At 37.1% G+C, this 27,520-nt stretch overlaps 1 protein-coding gene across 1 annotated transcript in view; it reads left to right on the top strand.

The window, feature by feature from the left end:
• Positions 1 to 27,520, top strand: part of PCDH15 (protocadherin related 15) — a 979,523-nt gene that overhangs the window by 774,562 nt on the left and 177,441 nt on the right. Inside the window, exon 21 of the mRNA XM_030809305.1 lies at positions 4,915 to 5,031. Within this exon, the coding sequence (XP_030665165.1) occupies positions 4,915 to 5,031 (117 nt within the window). The remainder of the gene's footprint in view (positions 1 to 4,914; positions 5,032 to 27,520) is intronic.

The following is a 27,520-nucleotide window of genomic DNA, read 5'->3' as shown; positions in this document are numbered from 1 at the left end:
TTTTCTAGATCTTGTAGGCATGTTTCATTGTTTTTCGTTCTTTTTTTCTCTTGCCTCCTCTGACTGTGTATTTTGAAATGGGCTGTCTTCAAACTCACTAATTCTTTCTTCTGCTTGGTCAATTCTGTTATTAAAAAACTGATGCATTCTTCAGGGTGTCAGTTGCATTTTTCAACTCCAGAATTTCTTTCTTGATTTTTTAAATTATTTCAATCTCTTTGTTAAATGTATCTGATAGAATTCTAAATTCCTTCTCTGTGTTATCTTGAATTTTTTGAGTTTTCTCAAAACAACTATTTTGAATTCTCTGTCTGAAAGGTCACTCTGTCTGTTTCCCCAGGATTGGTTTCTGGTGGCTTGTTTAGTTCGTTTGGTGACTTCATGTTTTCCTGGATGATATTGATGCTTGTGGATGTTTGTCTGTGTCTGGGCATTTAAGCATTCGGTATTTATTGTATTCTTCACAGTCTGGACTTCTTTGTATTTGTTATTTGGAAAGCTTTTCAGGTATTTGAAAGGATGTAGGTGTTGCTAAAGCTGTATCTGCTTTAGGAGGCACCACAAGCCCAGTAACACTGTGGTTCTTGGCAGACTCTTACTACCTTAATGGTCTTGGATAAGATCCAGAAGAATTCCCTTAATTACCAGGCAGAAACTCCTGTTCTTTTCCGTTACTCTCTCCCAAAGTGTCTCTGGAGCCACCTGGAGCTGGGGATGGGGTGACACAAGCACCCCTGTGGACCCCACCACTGGGACTGCACTGGGTCAGACCTAAACCCAGCACAGCACTGGGTCTTGTCCAAGACCTGCAGTAACCACCCTGGCTACCACTTAAGTTTGTTCAAGGCCATGGGACTCTATAATCAGCGGGTGGCAAAGCCAGCCAGACCTGTGTCTTTCCCTTCAGGGTGACAAAATCTCCCAGGCCCTGAACAAGTTCAGAGGTACCATCTGGAAGTCAAAATCTTAGAATTCTACCTGGTGTTCTTGTGTACTGTGGCTGAGCAGGCACTCAACCTGTGAGAAAGAGTCCTTCTCCACAAGCAGAGGAGCCTTACCCTGTACCACTATCAAAGACCCTTGGGGAGGACTGCCAGGCTACCACCAATGTTCACTTATGGCCCATGGCCTCTTAAATCAGCTTGTGGTGAATATGCCTAGCCTGGCAGTAAAAATATCAAATATTTTCTTTAGCTGCAGATGTAGCCTTTTGTGACTTTATATGCAGAAGCATAAAAGAAGGGAAATAAGTCAGTAAAGACAAGGAGACAATACAGAAATTAAGAGAGAAAAAAAACAAGCAAAATGCTAATAATATGAGAAATATGAGAAACAGCAACTTGGACAGCAAATAGAAAGTGTCTAGTAATGGAAAACAGAACTGGTAACAGGCAAACAATCAACCGTACACCCACGTAAAAGTAGGTATCGGCTCCAGAAATCTCAAGGCATTATAGAGCAGCCATATAGCTCAACAAGGATAATGCTAATGCCAGACCATAAGACAGAAACAACTGAAGTCATTCCGCCCATTGGCTTATACTGTCTGTGTCTCCTCATAGAGCCTGCATTAGCTTTAGTATGGTAAGGACTGGCATTTGCTATATACGTATCTTTTTTTTTTTTTTTTTTTGAGACAGAGTATCACTCTGTCACCCAGGCTGGAGTGCAGTGGCACGATCTTGGCTCACTGCAACATCCGCCTCCTGGGTTCAAGGAATTCTCCCTTCCTCAGCCTCCCGAGTAGCTGGGATTACAGGTGCCCGCCACCAAGCCAGGCTTATTGTTGTATTTTTAGTAGAGACAGAGTTTTGCCATGTTGGCCAGGCTGGTCTCGAACTCCTGACCTTGAGTAATCCGCCTGCCTCAGCCTCCCAAAGTGTTGGAATTAAAGATGCAAGCCACCGTGCCCAGCCTACACATCGTTTTTAAAAAGATGATCAAGTTGTAACTAGTTAGAACTTTCTACTTCTAAATAAAAACTGTTCTATAGGTTTTTGCCTGTGATTCCAGAAAATCAAAAATTTTATCATCTTTTTCTCTTTATTTTTATTTTTTTGTGTGTGTAGAACTTCAGCTTGTCATGAAACTTACAAACTTACCAGCAAGTTCTTATCTTCCTAGCATGATCATTAAAAAGATTCCTTATGTCTTCTTGGTAGTCTGCTGAAGGAGAAATGGTTTCTGTGATTATTACAGACTCTAATTTAGAAAATAAACAAATAAAACATAGTTTTCTCCCGTTAGCTACCTACACTTTCAGGTATAATTTTATGTGCTTGATACATGGAAACAAATTGCAAGCTTTATGAGTATAACCATTTTTTAAAGTTTTTCTTAAGAAAAAAACATAATGTTTTTCAAGTTGTAAATCATAACATTCAGAATACTCTTTTGAAGCATTAAAGCTATTTTTTGTTGAGACCAATAAAAATTTTTACCAAAAGAAACAAATATTATGGGTTTTAATGATACAGTTTTTAACTACAGAGGAGGAAATATTTCTTTTTGCTAATACTACCCTCTAGTGGAATAATGGGCATTAGAAAAGAGCATGGTTTTGGAGTCCTAAGCGTGTCCTTAATTTACTGCACAAGAGAACATTTGCACAGAAGCCAAAATATATACATTTTTGTTCAGGTGTCCCTGAGCATAAATATAGTGAACTATTGATTATGCTTGTTAGAATTGCATTTCAATACATTTCTCCTCTTGAAATAATGCGTTGTGGAAAAACTATATGCAACTAGCTGCATTTGTAGCCACAATGAAAGATTATAACCCGAAAGTATGTACAATGTGCCATTAAAAGAAATATTAGTACAATAACTACATTAATTTATTCTTCATCCTGTCAATAGAAAATAAAGGGGGAAGAGAACCAATCTTTTCATAGGCTTCAGTCATTTACATTCTTAGGTGTGTGTCTAATCAGTTTGTGAATCCACTGTACATTCAAGTTAGAAGGTGAATCCAATGAATACTTGCCAAGCAAATAAAAAGTTCATCATATTCAACACTGTGAACAGCCATGTTGACATAATTGGAAAAGTATATACATTTTTTTTTGTTTCTGAAGAATCAAATTTTCCAAAAAGTACCTTGTGACATTAAGGTTTTAAATTTCCCCTGAGAGTGATAAAAAATAAAATGTTTAAGAACATAATGAGCTCATTGGAAACTCATGCATGGAAAAATTGCAGTGTTGGGCTCCTTCCTTTCTAACCTTCAGAAGTTACAATTTAGGGGTGCTAAAGGATTTCCACACCCTTAGTTACCACATCCACTTATTAAGTTAATTGGCACTCTTGGAAAGAGCACGAAAAAGTGTGAATGCTAATGTTTTATATATTTACCCCCTGCATGGAGCCTCAAGATCAATACCCTTCACAGTCCTCATTATAGAGAACCAAAGCTTCCAGGTTCATTTACTTGTTCAGATTCTAAAGTCCATAATTTATCGTAAAAATCTTTTTCGTAGAAGAGATTGTGAATACTATATTTCAAAACAGAGAAAATGATATCTTTTATTTTTCAGTTTTGTGTACAGTTCAAGTTCTCCTATTAGAATATGCAGGTTTATTCATATTGACTACTCAGAACTCAACTCTATGTTGAATATAAAAGGAAGGATTGTTTGATAGTAAGAAATAATTATTCTGACTTCTTTGCAAAAAGAGAAGTTTGTGATCTGTTAATTTATGTGTTTCCAGCTTAATACTGTACAGGAAAATTGTTGTGTCTAAGGAAATATCAAAGATTATGTAGAATTTTTTAATTTTGTTTTTACTAGCAAGTGAGAAAAAGGTGACTTGGAGGAGAAGAACAGATAATTGATAAATTTAGGTTTCAGTTCAAATATGTTTGACCCACACTACCCAAAACATGGTAGGGTAAGGATTATTAAAATGTTATAAATAAATAAATCTGCTATATGAATAAGCACTATTTATTGACAAAAGATTATATACAATTATCTATAAAAGATAAAATGATTCAGAAAAAAATGGTCTTGCTTTCAGGGGACTTGATTTATTATTTTGGCCCTGACAGGCAGATTAATTTAGTCAAAGTTACTAGCCTATCTGCAGATCAGTATTTTTACTAGCCTAGTGGCAGTTAAGTGACACGAAGACAAGGACATCTTTTTCTTGAGTCACAACAGCATCTTCAGTGCCTCGCACTGAAGTGCTAAATACCTGATGAAAGTGGGAAATACCTGATAACTATTTATTTAATGAACTTGACAATGCATGAGTAACAATGTACATATAGCACCAAGTTGGAAAAATAAAATAAGATACATATAAATTGCTCTGAAAAAAATTCAGTAAATTAACATTGTTTTATGTGTATAAATATATCTAATCTTAAGTGTCATTATTTTAGTGCACTGCAGAGAAAATCTTTTATCATGTAAAATGGCAACAAAGGATATTTCACAGTTTGTATCTGAAATGTTCTAGTCACAGTATTATGCTAAGTATATAAAATAATTTACATTGCTACAAAAACATATAAAGAGCATTTAAAAAATCTTTTACTCCTGCTTCACAGAATGTAGCTTTTAAAGAAACTTGTTCTTATTTTCAAATGTTAAAATTTTACCTCTTACCATTAGAAGTTAGAAAAAAATTCAAGGGTCACTTCAGTCTCCGAAAGGCATGTTTTTGAGGGTGAAAGGCTTTATTCCAGTGGAATGGCCTTCAGTTGATATCCACACATTAATATTGTATGAGAACTCTGGCAGTTTCCTCTGAGGTGCCAGTCCGAAATGAGAGTAATGGAATTGAGAGGATGGAAGGCTGACAGTGGCAAATGAGTTGTGTGATATGAAGAGTGGGAGTCAATCTAGTAACTGTATCCCTAACCTGGTTTCAACTGAAGTACTAAACTCCTAATTGTGTTTTACAGGATATGAATGATTATCCTCCTGTCTTTAGTAAACGAATATACAAAGGGATGGTGGCTCCAGATGCAGTCAAGGGTACACCTATCACAACAGTTTATGCTGAAGATGCAGACCCTCCTGTAAGTAGAAGGCATTGATTAATATTATGAACTGTACTGAGAAAAATCCTTAATACTCATAAATGAGCGAATCACAAGACAGCAAAAGTAGTCTCTGTGAATTTCACCTTATTTATTCGTACATTTTATGCTCTTTTGCTTATTTCATCCACAGGTACAGAGCATATTTCACATGACTATTATTGAACCTAGACAAATAATATGCTTTTTGTTTTTCTAGAATGCACAATGTACTAATTACTAATTTAACAATGATAAATATATATGAATTGTCTCCATTTGTAAGCTTCACTTAATCTGGATATGTTTTAAATTTATGTATTTTCCATTGTATGCATATATGACTATTTTGTTAGCAAACTCCAAGTCAACATATCACATAAAACTTACATTGAATGTGTTTATTTTGGTAAGTTAAAAAGCTTAAGATTGCTTATAGTAAATAATTAACATTCTTTTATCATACGGAACTTTACTTTTTTGAGATATCCCAAATTATCTTTCAAGGCAAGGTTTTAATTAAAATATTATTATAGCAAGAGTGATAAAATACCATATAGAATTAATAGTATACATATAAAAAAGCTTTCTATAAATACCTTGTTTTATAAATATTAATTATTATCCTGATGATTTAAATTTTTCTTTGAGTGGGCTCACACTGTAAGTTGGTGGCTGATAAATTTTAGAAAAATACAAATAAAAGTTAAATGAACTATTTTAGAAGAGTAAGAAAATAAAATCCTGAATCTTATAAGTGATTTAGAAGTTCTGTTTTCTATTGCTAATATAAATAGTATTTCTTTTAATGCTTGTATTTAATTAAAAGTGAAAGGCCATCATAACATTTTTCAGCTTCAATTTGGACAAGTCTTATAAACTCTATTGTGACTATAAGGAATCAAAATATACTAATGTTAACATGAAAGTGGTGGGCTTTAATTCAGAAGCTCGTTTTCTTAAGTGTGTTAAAATGTCTTTGAAACTGCTTTATTGTGCTTTGGGATATATGATAGGCAAAAATTCCATAGACTTGAACCCATCAATAAAGATGGTGAAGGTGAAACTGGCAATTTTTCTGTTTTTTAAGTACATTGTAACACGTACAATTACTTTGAAATTAGGAATATGTATTCAGTTTTATTCAACATATGTGTTTTTAGCACCAACTATATACTGGTCATTGTAACCAGTTTTTGCTCTCAAGAAACTGAAAATTTTATAGAAAAGACAGAATTGCAAATATGCAAACCATAAAACTCTGTAATAAATGAGTGTAAGCAAACACAATACTAACATACATTTTAAAAACAGTTTTCATCAGCACAGAATTTAATACAGAGTTTAACGGCGTTAATGATGAGAGACTAAAAGTAGCACTATTTTTCACCTACATGGGACAGACATGAAAGTCTTCATATAGACAGTAAATTTCTTACTTCCCTTTTGGTAGTAATGACTGTGGTGCCTGGCTTGGCATTCAGAGCACATCCACCAAGGTGCGAAAAGTTGTCTTGGTCTGTTGTCTGTTCTATAAAGAAGATAAATTACTTATTGTAAGTATTTATCTAAAGAGAAAGCTCTGTTTTTACACTTTGAAGCTCTTTTAAATAAAATTGCCAGATTTAAATTTCATATTTCTTTGGAAGAGGTTTTCAGTTTTGCATTCCCAGTAGTAATTTTTAGCATTTAATAATTGATGTTGGCCTTTCATTAGATAAAAAGTGGATGCCAGTCATTCAATTGAAAAACTGAATCTATTTATTTCAGTTATTGAGTATATATTTATCAGACTCAGTTTTGGCCCTTGAAACACCAACAATCTTTTGATATAGCTATGATCAGAATTGAGTTTTTGAATCATTGCTGCAAATTGGGACCATTAAGTGAGCATAGTTGCAATTTGATTGCACCTACACGAATCCTAAATAAAAGCTCAATTCCATGAGCATTTTTGAAATTACTACATTACATAATTACTTTTTTTAAATGTTATGCTTGATTTTTACCCTTATTTTATGTTGGTACCATAAAGACAGAATAATTATTATTCATATAGGCTTGCCAAGTGTTTTCTACTCTGTTACTGTTATAAATGTTTATTAATTAGAAGAAAATAGTTTCAATTTCATATTCTTCTGGGATCCTATGCCACTAACTGGGGCTGTAAGTATCTATCTTAACACTGTAGGTTTATTTAATAGTCTCTTTTCCAAACTAGAATGTAAGGTCCTTGAGGACAGGAATCAAAACTTATTTCAGTTTGTATTCTTATGTCTAACTCTAAGCCTGGTACTTACTGGTCTGCCAGGAAACATTTGTTGAATAATTGAATAGGTGAATAAACAAATGGCTATTCTGTATTTTTCAGGATTGACAAAATGTGCCAGATTTTCAGAAGTTTAATTTTATATTACCATAGAAAAAATTTTTAATATCTCCAAGACTTAGTTTGGCCATTTAAGGGCTATGAGAATTAAATGATTGATGTATATACATGCTCAACCAGGTTTCTGTCCCCACATATATTAGGTATTACTATTATTAAGCAATAATAATTTTCATTTCTAGAGGTTGGCCACATTGTTTTCAAGGTATCCTGTTTCTTTTGAATGAAGTGAGAACCACTCATTTTAAACTATAAAATGACAACACCATAACTTTTTGAAATATCAGAGAAACTGGAAAAACTCTGAAAGCCAGAGAGAGCATTATTGTTGAATACAAATTAAGAATTATAAAATACATGTTTTGCAAAGCTGAAGTGTTCCAGAGGGAGGAAAAACATATTCCAGGAACTTTTCCCCCTACTGAATTAAAGCTGAGAGGATCTCTTTTTTCTACCTTGCTTTCGTGACAGCATTGACATTATGTAGTTCACATGAGACATGAATAGTGAATGACTGATCATTTTGGAAATTAAAAATGGCTAACCTTTATTTCTTTTCACCAGAGATGTCTCATTCCCAAATTTGACAAAACAAAACTGCAGGTGTAATGTTTATTTGCATAGTTTTTTTCTTTTTGAAACTGCATTTATGAGGAGATTTTGGGGAACAGGGTTAAATTGTGACAGAATAGTGTCCTTTGTGAGTATGCGAACATGGAATAATTGGGATAAATAAATAGGGTTTATGTTTCATCTTCACTTCATCTCCAAGAAGTGAAGCATTATTTGTACCATTCCTTATATTCTATATATTTTAGGAATTTATAAGGTTCTTGTTTAAAGTAAGGTAGTAATTGGAATATGTTTAATATTGTCTCCGAAATTGGTGGGTTCTTGGTCTCACTGACTTCAAGAATGAAGCCACAGACCCTCGCGGTGAGTGTTACAGTTCTTAAAGATGGTGTGTCCAGAGATTGTTCCTTCTGATGTTTGGATGTGTTTGGAGTTTCTTCCTTGTGTTGGGTTCGTGGTCTCACTGGCTTCAGGAGTGAAGCTGCAGACCTTCGCAGTGAGTCTTACAGCTCTTAAGGCAGCACATCTGGAGTTGTTTGTTCCACCCGTCTGGAGTTGTTCATCCCTCCTGGTGGGTTCATGGTCTCGCTGGCCTCAGGAGTGAAGCTGCAGACTTTTGCTGTGAGTGTTACAGCTAATAAAGACAGTGTGGACCCAAAGAGTGAGCAGCAGCAAGATGTATTGCAAAGAGTGAAAGAACAAAGCTTCCACAGTGTGGAAAGGCACCCGAGCAAGTTGCCACTGCTGGCTTGGGCAGCCTGCTTTTATTCCCTTATCTGACCCCACCCACATCCTGCTGATTGGCCCATTTTACAGAGAGCTGATTGGTCCATTTTACAGAGAGCTGATTGGTCCGTTTTACAGAGAGCTGATTGGTCCATTTTGACAGGGTGCTGATTGGTGCATTTACAATCCCTGAGCTAGACACAGAGTGCTGATTGGTGTATTTACAATCCTCTAGCTAGACGTAAAAGTTCTCCAAGTTCCCACTAGATGAGCCAGACACAGATCACTGATTGGTGCATTTACAAACCTTGAGCTAGACACAGGGTGCTGATTGGTGTGTTTACAAACCTTGAGCTAGACACAGAGCACTGACTGGTGCATTTACAATCCTTTAGCTAGACACAAAAGTTCTCCAAGTCCCCACTAGATGAGCTAGACACAAAAGTTCCAAGTCCCACTAGATGAGCTAGACACAGAGCACTGATTGGTGTGTTTACAAACCTTGAGCTAGACACAGGGTGCTGATTGGTGCATTTACAAACTTGAGCTAGACACAGAGCACTGATTGGTGCATTTACAATCCTTTAGCTAGACATAAAAGTTCTCCAAGTCTCCACCAGATTAGCTAGATACAGAGTGCTGATTGGTGCATCCACAAAGCCCGAGCTAGACACAGAGTGCCGATTGGTGCATATACAATCCTCTGGCTAGACATAAAAGTTCTCCAAGTCCCCACCAGATTAGCTAGATACAGAGTGCTGATTGATGCATCCACGAACCCCAAGCTAGACACACAGTGCTGATTGGCGCATGTACAATCCTCCAGCTGACATAAAAGTTCTCCAAGTCCCCACCCAACTCAGGAGCCCAGCTGGCTTTGGCTAGTGGATCCCACATCGGGGCCACAGGCAGAGCTGCCTGCCAGTCCCATGCCACACACTCGCACTCCTAAGCCCTTGGGCAGTCGATGGAACCAGGCGCCGTGGAGCAGGGGGCGGTACCCCATTGGGGAGGCTTGGGCTGCATGGGAGCCCATGGGGGGGGGCGGGGTTCAGTCATGGTGGGCTGCAGGTCCCGAGCCCTGCCCTGTGGAGACAGCTGAGGCCCAGCAAGAATTTGAGTGCAGCGCGGGCAAGCCGGCAGTGCTGGGGGACCCAGTGCACCCTCCGCAGCTGCTGGCCCGGGTGCTAAGCCCCTCAATGCCCAGGCCAGCGGTGCCAGATGGCCGCTCAGAGTGCGGGGCCCGCCAAGCCCACACCCACCCAGAACTCGTGCTGGCCCGCAAGTGCTGTGTGCAGCCCCAGTTCCCGCCTGCACCTCTCCCTCCTCACCTCCCTGCAAGCAGAGGGAGCTTTCTCCAACCTCGGCCAGCCCAGAGAGGGGCTCCCACAGTGCGGCGGCAGGCTGAAGGGCTCCTCAAGCATGCCCAGAGCAGACACTGATGCCAAGGAGGCACTGAGAGTGAGTAAGGGCTGCCAGCACGTTGTCACCTCTCAATATGAGCAATTTTGACCAACTTTCTTATTATATATATATATATATATATATATATATATATACATACATACATAAAACATTGTAAGAATTATGTACACTTTTAAGACTTATTTTTTCAGGCTTTAATACTGATTTATGAAATACATATGCTCCATAAAAATTCTTGCAATTTTTAATAGTTATGGACTTTAAAATCAGTTCCAAAATACTTAGTATTCTCACTATACTTTTTCAGAAAGTATATATATAAAGAGAAAATCATTACAACTGTGAAGTATTTTATTTCCCTCTGTTGAGATTTTGAGAGCTATTGTAGCCTTTCAGAGCTTAGAAGAGCTACCTGAGGAATTATTTGCAAAGGGATTTTAACACCCATCTGTCATTCAAGGGTACTTTTGTTGATCTCTAGAGAATGAGAAAAGATGGCCAGTTCTTTTCTATAATGTATATCTGTGTTTTATTAAAATGTCATGATGTTACCAGACATGTTATGTAATTAGGGACATTTCCCAATGCTTAACCCTCCAAATAGTCATTCTATTACAATCTATTAGCGGAGGGTGTTAACAGTAGAAAGAAGTAACAGTCACCTTCATCTGTAATTTGCTGCTTGCTTGCTTTGTGTGCAATAGTTAAAACTATTCAGGACCAAGAGTGTTATAAAATTGTATTTTTCCTTCCAGATAATATAGTTTTTTGGTATCATTTTCGATTGATATCACTACTGATCTATTTTTCAAGACTCACCACATACTGGCTTGTGTTGTTAGTCTGTATTGATTTAGGTTATTGCTAACAATGTAGCAGAAACTCTGATTTTTAAGATCAGCAGCTACTAACTATGCTTTCTCACCCAGGAGCATGAGGAGGGAATATACACAGCTCAGTGTTGTTGTTGCTTTTTTTTCCCCTTAACATCAAAGCTGTTAGGGAAATAATCAAGAACTACTTTTACTGTGAACGTCAGCTTGGGAAAATTGACATGATGTAGTCCCAGCCTGACTCCCATTGGTCTCAAATACTTAATTAGAAAGACGGTACACCATGAAACAGTTGGGGCTTGATCTTTAAAACGACAATGGAATATAATTAGATTTGAAAGTGTAAAGGGGTATAAAAGGGAAGGCTTAGTGAAAAATGATTATATTATTAATAATACTTGAAATTCATATTAGAATTAACAATTCAGATGTAAATAATTCTCTTTTAGTTTAGAAATTGTCATACTTGCCAGAGCTAAAGGGGCATTTTCTTTTGTTATAAATGGAAATGTGCATAAAATTTGTGTTTCAAACTTTACAAAAGTTTCCATCAGATCCCATAATGTGTTACTAAATAAAACTAAAATCTAGCCTGAAAAATCTCCGTACTCACATACTTAGCAGGTAAACAGACTAAAAGCCTAACTTTAGTAATATGTTGCCCTGTAACAACAGCTTAGTCTCAGCCAATCCCAGTAGCTATACTTGAACCACTCATAAGTGGCTGTTTAAACTTTGTTTAAATAAGGGAAGTGTTGAGCTGTAACCAATCCAGCTGTTTCTGTATCTCAGTTTTGGTTTTTGCACATCACATTTTTTTCCCATAGATGTTTGACCTTGTGACAGTGCCAAAGTCTCTCTGAATTTTCTTTGATTCTAGGGGCTGATTTGCAAATCATTTTTTTTCTTTTCTCAATTAAACTCTTAAATTTGTCTAAAGTTTTTCTTTTAACAGTATCAATAATTTACATATCTGGGGAGTGGGGAATAAGAATATACCTCACAGGACCTGGGTCCCAATATACTTTAAACAAGACAGGTTTCCAAGAAAATTGAGTGAAATATATAATAGGCTTTCTCTGGGACTGGCCCACAGACCTCCCTTATGGCTTAAATGATATTCTTTATCCTGAATGTCTTGCCAGGGTAAATGGAAACAGACCCTCTGGAAGGGTATCTTGGCTTCTCATGACCTGGATTCTTGGCCTTAATACCCTCTAAGTTAAGCCAGTCGTAATTCCTGGTCTTATCTTTGTCCTCTTTGCAATTTGCTCATTTTCTTGCATGGTGGCTATGTTTGGACGGTAGCCCTACAATCAAACACAGACATAACACAGCCTAGAGACTGTGTCACACAGCCTGACACATGAGGTCAATTTTAGGACAAATTAAATTTTAAATGATTTCAAAACATCTGAGTGCAACTATCTATAGAACGAGAAAAATTGGCACCCACACCCTCCCCCATCCCCTCAGCCTCAGGTGTGGAGGATGGAGGCTGAAGGAGCTGTACCATGGGGCTGGCAGAAACCTTATCTGTTGCCCATTATCAAACCAAGGAATACATGAAACCTAACGCTGAGAGGAGGCTAGAGGCAGATGGCAGTGTGAGGCTAAGGTTGCCTCCACACAGATCAGCAACTCCATGAGGAGGACCCTAGATGATAGGTATTGAGTTGCCGCAGCTGCTTTGATCTGATGCGGGGATGATATGGTTGCATTTAAAGAGCCTGGGATGGATCAGGCAGAAAATATCAGACTAAGAGCTTAAAAAATAAATGTGAACACAAGAGTTACCTGAATTGAGGTTCAAACTCTGAGAGTGAATCTATTCTCCAAGAATGAAAACATAATCAGATAAGAGAAAAACCTGGAAATAGACTCTCAGAATTTGGGGATACGTCAAGGACTGATTAATGGAAAGAGCCAGAGAAATTAAAGACTGACAAGATGGAAGGGAAATCTGCTAGTGATGTGGTACAGGTGAAAAGAAGTTTTCAATGGAGAGAAGGAAATGAATGGTGAAAAACTTTGCAGACAGGGCAAGGACAATGAAATTTAAATGAAGGACCAGAGTTCTGTTGATTAAGAACCCATGGGCGGCCTTCATCGTAAATTGGCCTCTGGTCTCCTGATGCTGCCTTCTTACTCTTTTAATTTTCATGTGTCTGAGTCATCTGGGGATATGACATTTATGACTCACCTTTTTGTTTTTCACTCTGTAAGTTTATTTTCATTATATTTTCTTTGAAGAATTAGTCACATACATTTTATTTAAAAATAATTTATGGTGCCTTAATTATATTTCCTAGGCATTTTTACAACAGCTGTTTATATTTTCCATATTTAAACCTATGTATGATGTGCAACACTCCTTTTGTATTCTGACCCATCCACTCTTAAGCTCTTCATTTGCTGCATCTCTTAGTTTATTTATGTCTTCAATTTATTGAGGATATATACTTTGTAAGTTCTTATATGACACTTTTTTTTTGCTTATACTTATGAAACTTGAAAGACTACTAGAGTCTTGGGTCGAAAATTTTTCCCTTTAAAGCTATATAGACGATATTTCACTATTTTTTATTATTTAATAAATTATAAAGTGTGAAGCTAAATTAATTTTTCTTCATTTTTAGATATTTTAGCTTTATCTGCTTATAAAAATGTCCATTTTTATATTAAAGTTTTTTACTAGTATGTATTTAGATATTCTTTTCTTTGTATGAATTGTGTCTGGTGTATGATGGCCCCTCTTATGCAAATTTATATAGTTTATCAGCTCAATAAAATTTTAAATGGTTTCAAGAGTGTGGGCTCAGCAGCAAGAATGTCTGGTTTCAACTTCAAAAACTCCCACTGACTAGCGCTGTGGCCTTGGTCAAGTCACTTAATTCACTGTAACCCTCAGTTCTGGCATCTGGAAAATGAGAACAAAAAATAGCACAATTAAAACTTTATGCCTTTGAACAGCCACTCCCTATTTCCCCTTTCCCTTAGCCCCTGACAACCACCTCTGCTTCCCTGAGTTTGACTGTTTTAGAAATCTCATGTAAATGCAATCATGCAGTATTGGTCCTATGACTGGCTTAGTTCACTTACCATAATCTCCTCAAGATTAGTGCACATTGTTACAAATGGCAGTACTTTCTTCTTTTTAAAGCTGAGTAATGTTCACTTGTATGCATATACCACATTTTCTTTATCCACTCATCCATCAATGAACATTTAGGCTGTTTCTACATCTTAGATATTCTGAATAATGCTTCAGTACACATGGGAGTACAGATAGATATCTCTTAAAGATCCTGATTTCAAATCTTTTCAATAAATTCCCAGAAGTGGAACTACTGGATCATATGGTAGTTATATTTGTAATTTTTTGAGGAAACCCCATACTGTTTCTCATATTGACAGTGCCATTTTACATTTCCACCAACAACACACATGTGTAGCAATTTCTTCACATTCTTGCTAACTTTAAAAAAAAATTTTTTAAATAGCAGCCATCCTACAAAGCATGAGGTGATATCTGATTGTAGTTTTGACTTTTATTTCCGTGATGACTAATGATGTTGAGCACATTTTTATGTACTGTTGGCCATTTGTATGTCGTGTGTGTGTTTTTTTTTTTTTTTTTTGAAAAAGTGTTTATTCAAATCCTTTACCCATGTCTAAATTGAGTGATTTTTTGTTTGTTTTTCTGGTATTGTTCTAAGGATCTGCTTTCCAAAATTGTGACTGTAGTTAACAATACTGTGTGATATACTTAAAAATATTGTTTAGAGAATATATTTCATGTGTTCTAATAACAAAAGAAATACTTTATAGGGTTGCTGTGAGGTTGAAATGATGTCATTTATGTGGAACAGTTGGTGCCTACTACATAGTAAATAATATATATTAACTATCTTTTTTATGTTTACTCTGACCTTTTTTATGCTTTATGTCTATGAGATCTGTCATCCATATTTGTATTTTGTGATCTGCTTCCTTCTCTTTGTGCTTTTCCTCTGCATTCTGGAAAATCTTGTAAAGGTCAGAGGTCCAGGAACCTGAGCATAAGTTGTAGAGAAGAAGGGGGTAGCATAAGGTACTGGGGAGTCAGAAAGGTGCTGTGCCTCTGAAACATGACCATGACAATTTTTTCCCTGCTTGATCTTTTCTTGGGGTGTGTTTATAATCTAAGGACTGGACCCGAGTATTCTGTTTCGAAGTTTCCCTTTGATTAGACTACCATTGTGGCTAAATGCTACAGCTTGTTTGGCTTCACACCTAGCTGTTCCACTCACCATGATAATGCAGAGCCTGCCACCCCATCCTCCCTCCAACCTCAAGCCATCTTTACTACAGAGTCAAATAATTTAAAAGCATTCAAGACAATGCCATTGTCAGGAACATTATCTGTCATATTGTGAACTTTCTAGCATATCCCAGAGATCGCTATACAACTGTGATCATTAGTTAGTGTGAAGTACCCTGTGAACTTCTGGCATGGCAGGATTGGATTAACACATAGCAAAAAGAATGAAGTGTAAGAACTGAGTGCTCAGTGAAAATAGAAAAAGAAAGCAATACCATTACATAAAGTTTTTTTTTTTTTAAGCACACAGTTGCATCTACAGGTTTTCCTACAAAAATAATTCTTAGTAAACAACACGAAAATCTCACTGTTCTACAATAGCAAAGATCAATATTTTTATTTATGTGTCTGTGAGGCAGCTAAGAGTTGGCTGACTTTGGCTGGGCTCATGTCTATTCCACATATCTCCTTCTGCAGGGACACATGGCTAACCAGGCCTGCTTTTCACGTGGTGAGAACAGAATCCTAAGAGAACTTGCCTAACCACATGATGACATGTTAAGACTGCTCCCATGTCACAGTTCTTCATGTCAGTTGACCAAAGCAAGTCACATGGCCTAGCCCAAAAAATCAGTAGAATAGGAAGTGGAAGAAAGGGGAGGGAATATTTGCTAAACTATAATACAATGTACCATAAATGGTCTAGTTAAAAGATACTCCTTAAATGTCTTAAAAAGGTTGCAATTGGTGGCAAAGAGAGATAGGAAAAAGAGGTATGAGAATAAAAGAAGAGAAAGAAATGAATAAACAAATATGCCTTGAAGATCCATCAATGATAATGTTTCATAAACTATAGGTTATATTTAACTCAAATCTGTGCTCTTGAGATCCAAACACAATAAAAATTCCTCAAGATTTACTATGTGTTTGTGCATTGAATATTATTTAAAGAGATTCTATTATATAAGAGATGCTAGATTAAGCAATAAGGGAAAACTGTCATGGTTCCAAGCTTCAGTATTTCAAACTTAAAAGGATAAAAGTTAAAAAGTCAATCAAGTAAGGCCGGGCGCAGTGGCTCACGCCTGTAATCCCAGCACTTTGGGAGGCCGAGGTGGGCAGATCACGAGATCAGGAGATCAAGACCATCCTGGCTAACCTGGTGAAACCCCATCTCTACTAAAATATACAAAAAATTAGCCAAGCATGGTGGTGGGCGCCTGTAGTCCCAGTTACTTGGGAGGCTGAGGCAGGAGAATGGCGTGAACCCAGGAGGTGGAACTTGCAGTGAGCAGAGATTGCACCACTGCACTCCAGCCTGGGGAACAGAGCAAGACTCTGCCTCAAAAAAAAAAAAAAAAAAGACAAGAAAAAAAAAAGAAAAGTACTTAGAAATGTTTAGGGTTCTGTGAAACCAGATAAGAGGGAGCATGATTGTATCTAGAGAGTCAAGGAAGGTTCTAGAAGTGATTCTGAGCTGAGGTCTGAAGATAAAGTCATGTAACAAAAGAATCAGGCCCTGTAGTATGCGGAAGAACAGTAAGTTTCAAAAACCAAGGCCATTTTTTTTTCAGGAGGATGGAGAGGGAAACCTCAGTCGGATCCTGCTTAGTCTGGTAGATTGTGAAGATAGCATTAAGAATTGAAGCCATAGAATATAGGGTCACTAATTACTAGCTCAGATAAGGTTCATCTCTAAGTTCCTTTGGCTACATGAATTTTTTGTATTAGGAAAGTCTGAAGGTGTGCCAAATGTCAACTTCATAAACTTAACAACTGTGTTTAAATAAATAAATTTTACAAGGAATGTGTTATTTGATACCTTTAAGAGTCGAGTTATGTTTACCTTTGAAAAGCACCGTTCCCAAAACATTTAGTGGTAAATAGCCTTAAAGCAAATATTTTTTACAATCTTTAATAGCTGTGTCAATATCCTATCTGTAGAAACTGAACTATACAAACACCTTATATTAAGTGTCAAACTGCATAAGGAACTTGCCAACATGTTGTCAAAACATATTGGTCATTCCAGGTGTTAAAAACAGGGAAGAGGGAGGAAGAAGTAAAAACAGCACAGGACTTTCTCAGTGGTTACATAAAGAGTTTCACCTGCTGTTTTTTTTTTTTCTCTTTTGTTCTTTAAGGATACCTTGACATCCAGTTAAATTCACTAAAATATGACTAAGTCACATGCCTGCAAAATATATATATATATTTTTGTGTGTGTGTATATAGACATATATATATATACGTATATAAATATGTGTGTCTGTGTACATATATATGTATATATATACACACACACACACACACACACACACACACCACTTTATAGTAATTCCTGATGTTAAATCATACTTGGGAGATTTTGTGAATTGTACTGTTACAAAATAAATCAGAGTAGTTGCCTCAAAGACTTTGGGAAAAAGAATTTTGGAAACCATGTTGGGGTAAAATTTTTGTGTTCTTGAAAACAAATTACTTAATGTTTGTTTTTAATGATAATAAGTTTAGTATTCCCTGATACAATGTAATTGCTATAATTATGAAGAAATTATGAAGAAAACAATGTGAGCCTGAATAAGTAATTTCTTGATAATTATGTGTTTAAGAAAAATGACTAAATCAAGATTCCCCTGATATTAAGGACCTAATTATTTTGATCCATTATATTCTCATTGAAATTCCCTAAGTTTTCAAGTTTGAAACATCTTTCATACAGGTATGCAATTACGTCCTGTAGTAATTAATTGTATTCTCACGATAACTAGGTTGAAACATATTGTGTTTAACACACACTATAAGAAATCAAAAGTAGAAAATGTGCTGAATAATGAAGAAAATAATTGAAATCTTTTTTTTTTTTGAGACAGAGTCTCGCTCTGTTGCCCAGGTTGGAGTGCAGTGGCGCAATCTCGGCTCACTGCAAGCTCCGCCTCCCGGGTTCACGCCATTCTCCTGCCTCAGCCTCTCCGAGTAGCTGGGACTACAGGCGCCCGCCACCACGCCCGACTAATTTTTTAAATATTTTTAGTAGAGATGGGGTTTCACCGTGGTCTCGATCTCCTGACCTCGTAATCCACCCGCCTCGGCCTCCCAAAGTGCTAGGATTACAAGCATGAGCCACCGCACCCGGCCAATTGAAATCTTATTATTCTATTTTCTTGGTGTACATTTACATTTATTCTGCCATATTAATTATTCTCACCCTATTACTGTGTAGAATTATATCACATTTTGATTTTAAAAATCGAATGTGAGCATCACCAATGCAAGATTTGTCTGCCATGTGTTATTCATGTTAATACAGATATGAATAAATATACATACTCATAATTATTGAATTTTACACATTTCAAATTTATCAGATAAAAGGACATCACAAAGCTGGTATCATTTATTACATATTTTGGAAACCACATAATATTTAAATAAGTTATATACTACCCCCAATCATATTTAGAAATATGCCTAAATCATGAACCAAAAAAAATTGATTCCTTTATAATAGATGTCATAAATCATGTTCTTCCTGAGTGCCCTTAGGTTTGGTGAACATCTCTAGAGTATATGAAAATTATTGACTAATGTCACTAGTGTTGTTGTTTTTAACTCATAAAAACAGCAGTTAATTAACTTCTTTAAACCTTGTAATCATATAGGAATAAGAAGACCTATTTTGCTGGATTATTGTTTGGGCTTGATGGAGAATGACACACTTAGCTTATGTGAAGCACATTGATGTTAGTTAATTTTTCCTCCTCTTTCTCCTCACTTCCAGAGTGATGGAAAAACACAACTTTGCCTCTAGTTTGGTATAGTGCTTACATCCTCATCAACTGTAAACTTTAGGATATTAATACCTAAACTCTTGAAGTAATTCTGATGTCATCTATGGCATTGTAATATTTGAGAAGAAAGTTTTCATGAAAATATGCTGATAGGGCCTTTAGAATCCCACACATTTTTAAAATATACATATTTTAATAACATTCTTACCAAAAATTAGGAAGACTTTTTGGTTAAAAGACAGCTTTAATTTATGTGACTTCCTACTGATATATGTCTACTTTTATCCCTTGTTCAAAATCCTAACAAAATTAAGTGGTTTTTGGTTTTTTTTTTTTTTTTTTTTTTTTTTTTTTTGAGATGGAGTCTTACTCTGTCACTCAGGCTGGAGTGTAGTGGTGTGATTTCAGCTCACTGCAACCTCCAGCCCCAGAGTTCTAGCAATTCTCCTACCTCAGCCTCCCAAGCAGCTTGGATTACAGGTGCCTGCCACAATGCCAGGCTAAATTTTTTGTATTTGTAGTAGAGATGGAGTTTCACCATGTTGGCCAGGCTGGTGTCGAACTCTTGACCTCAGGTGATCCACACACCTCAGCCTCCCAAAGAGCTGGGATTACAGGAGTGAGCCACTGCATCTGGCCTAGTTTATCATTTTAATACTCAAATGATATACTAAATTAGACTCTACATATAACCCAATTACTATATGCTCTATGAAGTAAATACATTTTGTATGTTTTGTGATTGATTTGCGAGTGTCTGCAGTGAGTTATAAAGTCTAGTTTACTATAAATCTTAAGATCTGTTCTCCAGTTGTAGCACCTCCGTTTAATAGCACCACATGTTTCCTTTTCACAGTTTTAATCAGAAATGTTCGGAAATAATTGTGTTTTTATGTGTACATTTTGTCTCTCCAACCTGTCCAGTTGTGAGGCCATAAGTACGAAAGCATACCTGTGTTTCCCATCCTTGCCCACCATCTTGAGAGACGAATTTGAGAAGCTGTCAATGAGAAAATTAACAGATATTTATGGGTTATAAATTGAAAACTTGCCAACGATGTATCCTCATTCTTAGATAAATAAATTCTTAGAGGGTGATATGGCTTTGCTGTGTCCCTACCCAAATCTTATCTTGAAATGTAGTTCCCAAAATCTTCACATGTAGTGGGAGAGACCCGGTGGGAGACAATTGAATCATGGGGGCGGTTACTTCCGTGCCCTTCTCATGATAGTGAGTGAGTTCTCACAAAATCCGATGGTTTTATAAGGATTTTTCCCTTACTTCACTCTGCACTTCTCTTTGCTGTCACCCTGTGAAGAAGGATGTCTTGTAGGTTTCTGCCATGATTGTAAGTTTCCTGAGGCTTCCTCAGCCCTGCAGAACTATGAGTTAATTAAACTTATTTACTTTATAAATTACACAGTATCTGGTATGTCCCCATAGCAGTGTGAGAATGGATTAATACAGTAAATTGACACCAGGTAGAGCGGCACTGCTGTAAAGGCACCTGAAAATGTGGAAGTGACTGTGGAACTGGGTAACAGGCAGAGGTTGGAACTGGGTAACAGGCAGAGGTTGGAACAGTTTGGAGGGCTCAGAAGAAGACAGGAAGATGTGGGAAAGTTTGGAACTTCATAGAGATTTGTTGAATGGCTTTGAACAAACTGCTGAAAGTGATATGGACAATAAAGTCCAGGCTGAGCTGGTCTCAGATGGAGATGAGGAACTTGTTGGGAACTGAAGTAAAGGTCACACTTTCTATGCAAAGAGACTGGCAGCATTTTGCCCCCACTCTAGATATCTGTGGAATATTGAACTTGAGAGAGATGACTTAGGGTACTTGGTGGAAGAAATTTCTAAGTAGCAAAGTGCTCAAGGGGAAGCAGAGCATACAAGCTTGAAAAATTTACAGCCTGATGTGCAGTAGAAAAGAAAACCCATTTTCTGGAGAGGAATTCCAGTTGGCAGCAGAAATTTGCATAAGTAACGAGGAGCCAAATGTTACTCACCATGACAATGGGGAAAATGTCTGCAGGGCATGTCAGAGACATTCACAGCATCCCCTCCCATCACCCAGAGGCCTAAGAGGGAAAAATGGTTGCCTGGGCTAGGTCCAGGGGACCCCCTGCTGTGTGTAGCCTCAGGACTTGGTTCCCTGCATCCTAGCCACTCCAGCCATGGCTAAAATGGGCCAAGGTACAGTTCAGGGCATTGCTTCAGAAGATGCAGTTCTCAATCCTTGGCAGCTTCCATGTGATGTTGGTCCGGCGGGTGTAGAAAAGACAGTAACTGAGGTTTAGGAACCTCTGCCTAGATTTCAGAGGATATATGGAAATGCCTGGATATCCAGGCAGAGGTGTGCTGCAGGGACAGAACTCTCATGGAGAACCTCTGCTAGGGAAGTACAGAAGTGAAATGTATGGTGGGAGCCCCCACGCAGAGTCCCCACTGGTGCACTGCCTAGTGGAGCTGTGAGAAGGCAGCCACTGTCCTCCAGTCCCCAGAATGGTAAATCCACCGACAGTTTGCTGTTTGTGCCTGGAAAAGCTGCAGGCATTCAATGCCAGCCATGAAAGCAGCCAAGAGGGGGCTATACCCTGCAAAGCCATAAGGGTGATGCTGCCCAAGGCCATGGCAGCACACTTCTAGCATCAGTGAGACCTGGATATCATATGGAGTGAAAGAAGATCATTTGGGAGCTTTTAAGATTTAACTTCCCCACTGGATTTTAGACATGCATGGGGCCTGTAGCCCCTTCATTTTAGCTAATTTCTCTTATTTGGAACGGGTGTATTTACCAAACCCTATACTCCCATTGTATCTAGGAAGTAACAATGCTTTTGATTTTACAGGGTCATAAGCAAAAGGTACTTGCTGTGTCTCAGGTAAGATTTTAGACTTGGACATTTGGATTAATGCTGGAATGAGTTAAGACTTTGGAGGATTGTTGGGAAGGCATGATTGTCTTTTGAAATGTGAGGACATGAGATTTGAAAGGGGCCAGGGTGGAATGATGTGGTTTGGCTGTTTTCCCACCCAAATCTTATCTTTAACTGTTTTTCCCATAATCCCCATGTGTTATACATCTTGGCAGCTCATGATACACACACACATAAGTGTTACTGAAATGCCAGGGGTTTGGTCTAGGATCGAGCTTGTCGAACTCATGGCCCATAGGGCACGTGCAGCCAAGGAGAGCTTTCAGTGCAGCCCAACACAAATTCATAAACTGTCTTAAAACATTATGAGATTTGTTTGTGATTTTTTTAAAGCTTTCAGCTATCATTAGTGTTAGTGTATTATATGTGTGGCACAAGATAATTCTTCTTCCAGTGTGGCCCAAGGATGCTAAAAGATTGGACACCCTTGGTCTAGGTCCTGTTGCTCACTGCACAGAAAGCTGATAACTGAGACAAAAAGCATTGCCAGGGTTGGCTTTAATCAGATGCTACAGCCCAGGAAATGGGAGGTTAGTGTCAAATCCATCTCCCGGCCTGACTAAAATCAGGGGTTTATATTGCAGAGAAGAAATGTAACTACATGCAGGAAAACAAGAATTAGAGAGAGATAGAGAAGATGAGTTGGTCAATAGGAAACAGGTGGTCAGTTAGGCAGTCATGACAGTGAGGGATCTTGTATCTCATTGCCCAGATGCAGTGCTCTAGTAAGTTTCAGTTCCTTGATAACTCTCTGGGAGGCCCGATGGTTGGTGTCCTTAGAAAAGAACTCAGATAAAACAAATGTAGCTCTTTCAAATTTTAAGACTAGGAAGGTTAATTTCTATGTTTATTTAAAAGACACCATAAATACCAGTTCTATGGGACAACTGAAATCAGTTGTAGTATTCATTTAACAAATTATTATTGCCCTCTTAAATAATGGCAAATCAGAAAAAAAATCTACTCAAATGGAGCTTACAGATGATGGACAGAGACAGACTGCAAAACCATACACAAGTAAATATGTAACATAATTTCACATAAGAATATGTGCTATAAAGACAATAGTGATAGAGTAGTTTATGGATGGGTATATGCAGAGGAGTTGGTGTCATTTGAGACGAGAATGTTAAAAGAGGATAATAATGCAAGAGTGTTACAGGCAAAGACAAAAGCAAATGGAAAAGCCTTGAGGTAGGAAGGAGGCTGGTGTCTGATAAGGTCAGTATGGATGAATTATTTCTAAAGAACATTCAGAAGAAGGGGATGTGAGATGAACTCCATCTCCTTGTGAGCTTTTTCATTTTTTGTACTCTCATAACTCAGTAATTTCTATTCAGTGAACGTGTTAAATGAATGAATGAATGAATGAACCCCACATCACCTAGGGTTAAGCATGGTACTATAAATCATATGAGCAAAGCAAAAAGAATAAAGCTAGAAGCATCACACTACCCTATATCAAACTATATTATTAATACAAGGCTACACTAATCAAAACAACATGGTACTGGCACAAAAACAAACACATAGACCAGTGGAACAGAATAGAGTTCTCAGAAATAAAGTCACATACCTACAACCATCTGACATGTGACAAAACTTACAAAAACAAACTATGGAAAAAATTGCCTATTCAATGAATGGTGCTGGTGTACTGGCTAGCCATATGCAGAAGAATGAAACTAGGCCCTTCCTTCAACCACATACAAATTTTTTTTTTGATATGAATCGATTACTTAAATTGAAGACATAAAACTATAAAAACCCTAGAAGGAAACCTCAGAAATATCATTCTAAACATTGCTCTTGGCACAAAAGTTATGACTCAGTCACCAAAAGCAATTACAACAAAAACAAAAGTTGATGAGAGGGAACTAATTGAACTAAAGAGCTTTGGCCCAGCAAAGAGACTATCAACAAAGTAAACAGACAACCTATAGAATAGGAGAAAGTGTTTATGAACTATGCATCTGACAAAGGTCTAATATCCAGCATCTATAAAGAACCTAATTCGACAAGCAAAAAACAAACACCCCATTAAAAATCAGAGGACGTGAACAGACACTTCTCAAAAGAAAACATACAAGCAACTAACAAACATATGAAAAAATGTTCATCACTAATAATCAGAGAAATGCAAATCAAAACCACAGTAAAATACCACCACACACCAGTCAGAGGATTGATTATTAAAAAGTCAAAAAAATAACAGATGCTGGTGAGGTTATAGAGGAAAAAAAAACACTTATTCATTGTTGGTGGGAATGTAAATTAATTCGGCCACTGTGGAAAGCAGTTTGGAGGTTTCTCAATTAACCTAAAACGGAATTATCATTTGACCTAGCAATTCCATTACTGGGTATATAACCAAAGAAAAATAAGTTGCTCTACCAAAAAGACACATGCACTTACATGTTCATCACAGCACTTTTCACAATAGCTAAGACATGGAATCAATCTGAGTGTCCATCAGTGGTGGATTGGATAAAGAAAATGCGTTACATATGCACCATGGAATACTATGCAAACATAAAAAAGCATGAAGGTATTGCCATTTGCAGCAACATTGATGCAGCTGGAAACAATTATACCAAGTGAATTAATGCAGGCACAGAAAACCAAATACTGCATGTTTTCACTTATAAGTGGGAGCTAAACATTGGGTACACCTGGACATAAAGATGGGAACAATAGATACTGGAGACTATTAGAGGAGGTGGGGGAAGGAGGGGAGCAAGGGCTGAAAAACTGCCTGTTGAGTACTATGCTCACTACCTCGATGACTGGATCAGTTGTACCCCAAACCTCAGCAGTATGAAACATCATGTAACAGACTTGCACATGTACTCCAAAATCTAAAATAAAAGTTGAAATTTAAAAAAAAAATAAGAAAAAGGGCAGAGGCACCTGTGGTCGCCATCACTTGAAAGTTGTGAGGCGGTAAACGAAATCAGCTAAATAGAATAATGAAGAGTGATCACTAAGGCAGCCAGTAGTGTGGAATGTGATAGTCTATAACCCATATAAAGAGTGTTCCAGGAAAGATAGAGTGATTAACTATCAAACCTTTAGACAGTTTTCATATAAACAAGGACTTATAAAATGCCGTATTTCACAAATAAATAGAAATAAAGCATATGATCATGATGACGAGTGATAGTGAATAATTTATAAAATTTTTAATTTCTAATATTTTAGACAATTTTTAAATTTCTCTTACAAATATATCTTATATAAATAAGTATATTATTACTTAGTTGTATGATAGTAATCTTTAAAGTTAAATATGTTTTATCTAATGGAAAACAAAAAGCCCTTACAGATTTGTTTTAAATTGTGTTTAATTTCTGGCTGGATGTGGTGGTTGATGCCTGTAATCCCAACACTCTGGGAGGCCAAGGTGGGTGGATCACTTCAGCTCAGGAGTTTGAGAGCAGCCTAGCGATCATGGTGAAACCCTGACTCTTCTAAAAATGCAAAAAGTAGCCAGGCATGGTGCGTCCCTGTAATCTCAGCTACTTGGTAGGCTAAGGAACGAGAATCATTTGAGCCTGGGAGGCGGAGGTTGCAGTGAGCCGAGATCACGCCACTGCCTTCCAGCCCGGATGACAGAGTGAAACTCTGTCTCAAGAAAAATAAAGTAAAATAAACAAATAAAAAAATATATAAATAAATTGTCATTAAATTCAGTTATTATTCTATGTTGGCAACGTTTTCAGCTCATTTTGATTTATTAAGCTTCCTGTAATAGCATGCTCCTATTTTTAATGTTTTATTTATAAAATACGTGTATCCTTCTGAAGGAGACTCTTACTTTACCAATTAGAAAGGCTCTTCCTCATATCTAAGTATTTGTTGAAACCAAATCTCATTCTGTCTTCACCAGTGAAGGAACAATGGCTATGATTTTTTTTTTCTAAAAATCTTTTAAAAATCTATTTAAATGCTGTGGTCTAGTGGTAATACTTTGTGAATACAGGGAAATAACTAATGACCTCGAGATTTTTCTAAATCTAAATAGAGAACACTACATTTGATTGATGAGAGTATGGAACCAAAGAAATAATGTACTGGTCAGTAAGAACTTTAAGAAAGTAATTCTGTATACTGCTTTTAGTGTTCATATTAAAACAATATTATCACAATTTTCAAAATGATATAGAAAAGAAATCTATTGCCATAGTAACGCAATTTTAAATATTGATTTGTTTTTTAATTAATTTATTTTTAATATACTTTAATTTCTAGGGTACATGTGCACAACGTGCAGGGTTGCTACATATGTATACATGTGCCATGTTGGTGTGCTGCACCCATTAACTCAAGATTTACATTAGGTATATCTCCTAATGCTATCCCTCCCCCCTCCACCGACCCCATGCCAGGCCCCAGTGTGTGATGTTCCTCACCCTGTGTCCAAGTGTTCTCATTGTTCAGTTCCCCTCTATGAGTGAAAACATGTGGTATTTGGTTATCTGTCCTTGCAATACTTTGCTCAGAATGATGGTTTCCAGCTTCATCCACGTCCCTACAAAGGACAGGAGCTCATCCTTTTTTATGGCTGCATAGTATTCCATGGTGTATATGTGCCACATTTTCTTAATCCGGTCTATCATTGATGGACATTTGGGTTGGTTCCAAGTCTTTGCTATTGTGAATAGTGCCACAATAAACATATGTGTGCACGTGTCTTTATAGCAGCATGTTTTATAATCCTTTGGATATATGCCCAGTAAGGGGATGGCTGGGTCAAATGGTATTTCTAGTTCTAGATCCCTGAGGAATCGCCACACTGTCTTCCACAATGGTTGAACTAGTTTACAGTCCCACCAACAGTGTAAAAGTGTTCCTATTTCTCCACATCCTCTCCAGCACCTGTTGTTTCCTGACTTTTTAATGATTGCCATTCTAACTGGTGTGAGATGGTATCTCATTCTGGTTTTGATTTGCATTTCTCTGATGGCCAATGATGATGAGCATTTTTTTCATGTGTCTGTTGGCTGCATAAATATCTTCTTTTGAAAAGTGACTGTTCAAATCCTTTGTCCACTTTTTGATGTGGTTTTTTGATTTATTCTTGTAAATTTGTTTAAGTTCTTTATAGATTCTGGATATTAGCCCTTTGTCAGATGGGTAGACTGTAAAAATTTTCTCCCATTCTGCAGGTTGCCTGTTCATTCTGATGGTAGTTTCTTTTGCTGTGGGGAAGCTCTTTAGTTTAATTAGATCCCATTTGTCAATTTTGGCTTTTGTTGCCATTGCTTTTGGTGTTTTAGTCATGAAGTCTTTGCCCATGCCTGTGTCCTGAATGTTATTGCCTAGGTTTTTTTCTAGAGTTTTTATGGTTTTAGGTCTAACATTTAAGTCTTTAATCCATCTTGAATTAATTTTTATATAAGGTGTAAGAAGGGATCCAGTTTCAGCTTTCTACATATGGCTAGCCAGTTTTCCCAGCACCATTTATTAAATAGGGAATGCTTTCCCTTTTTTTGTTTTTGTCAGATTC

The sequence above is a fragment of the Nomascus leucogenys genome, chromosome 3, assembly GCF_006542625.1.
Source record: "Nomascus leucogenys isolate Asia chromosome 3, Asia_NLE_v1, whole genome shotgun sequence".
NCBI lineage: Eukaryota > Metazoa > Chordata > Mammalia > Primates > Hylobatidae > Nomascus > Nomascus leucogenys.
Note: the sequence above shows the minus strand (reverse complement) of the source record. Positions and strands in the feature narration are given on the sequence as shown.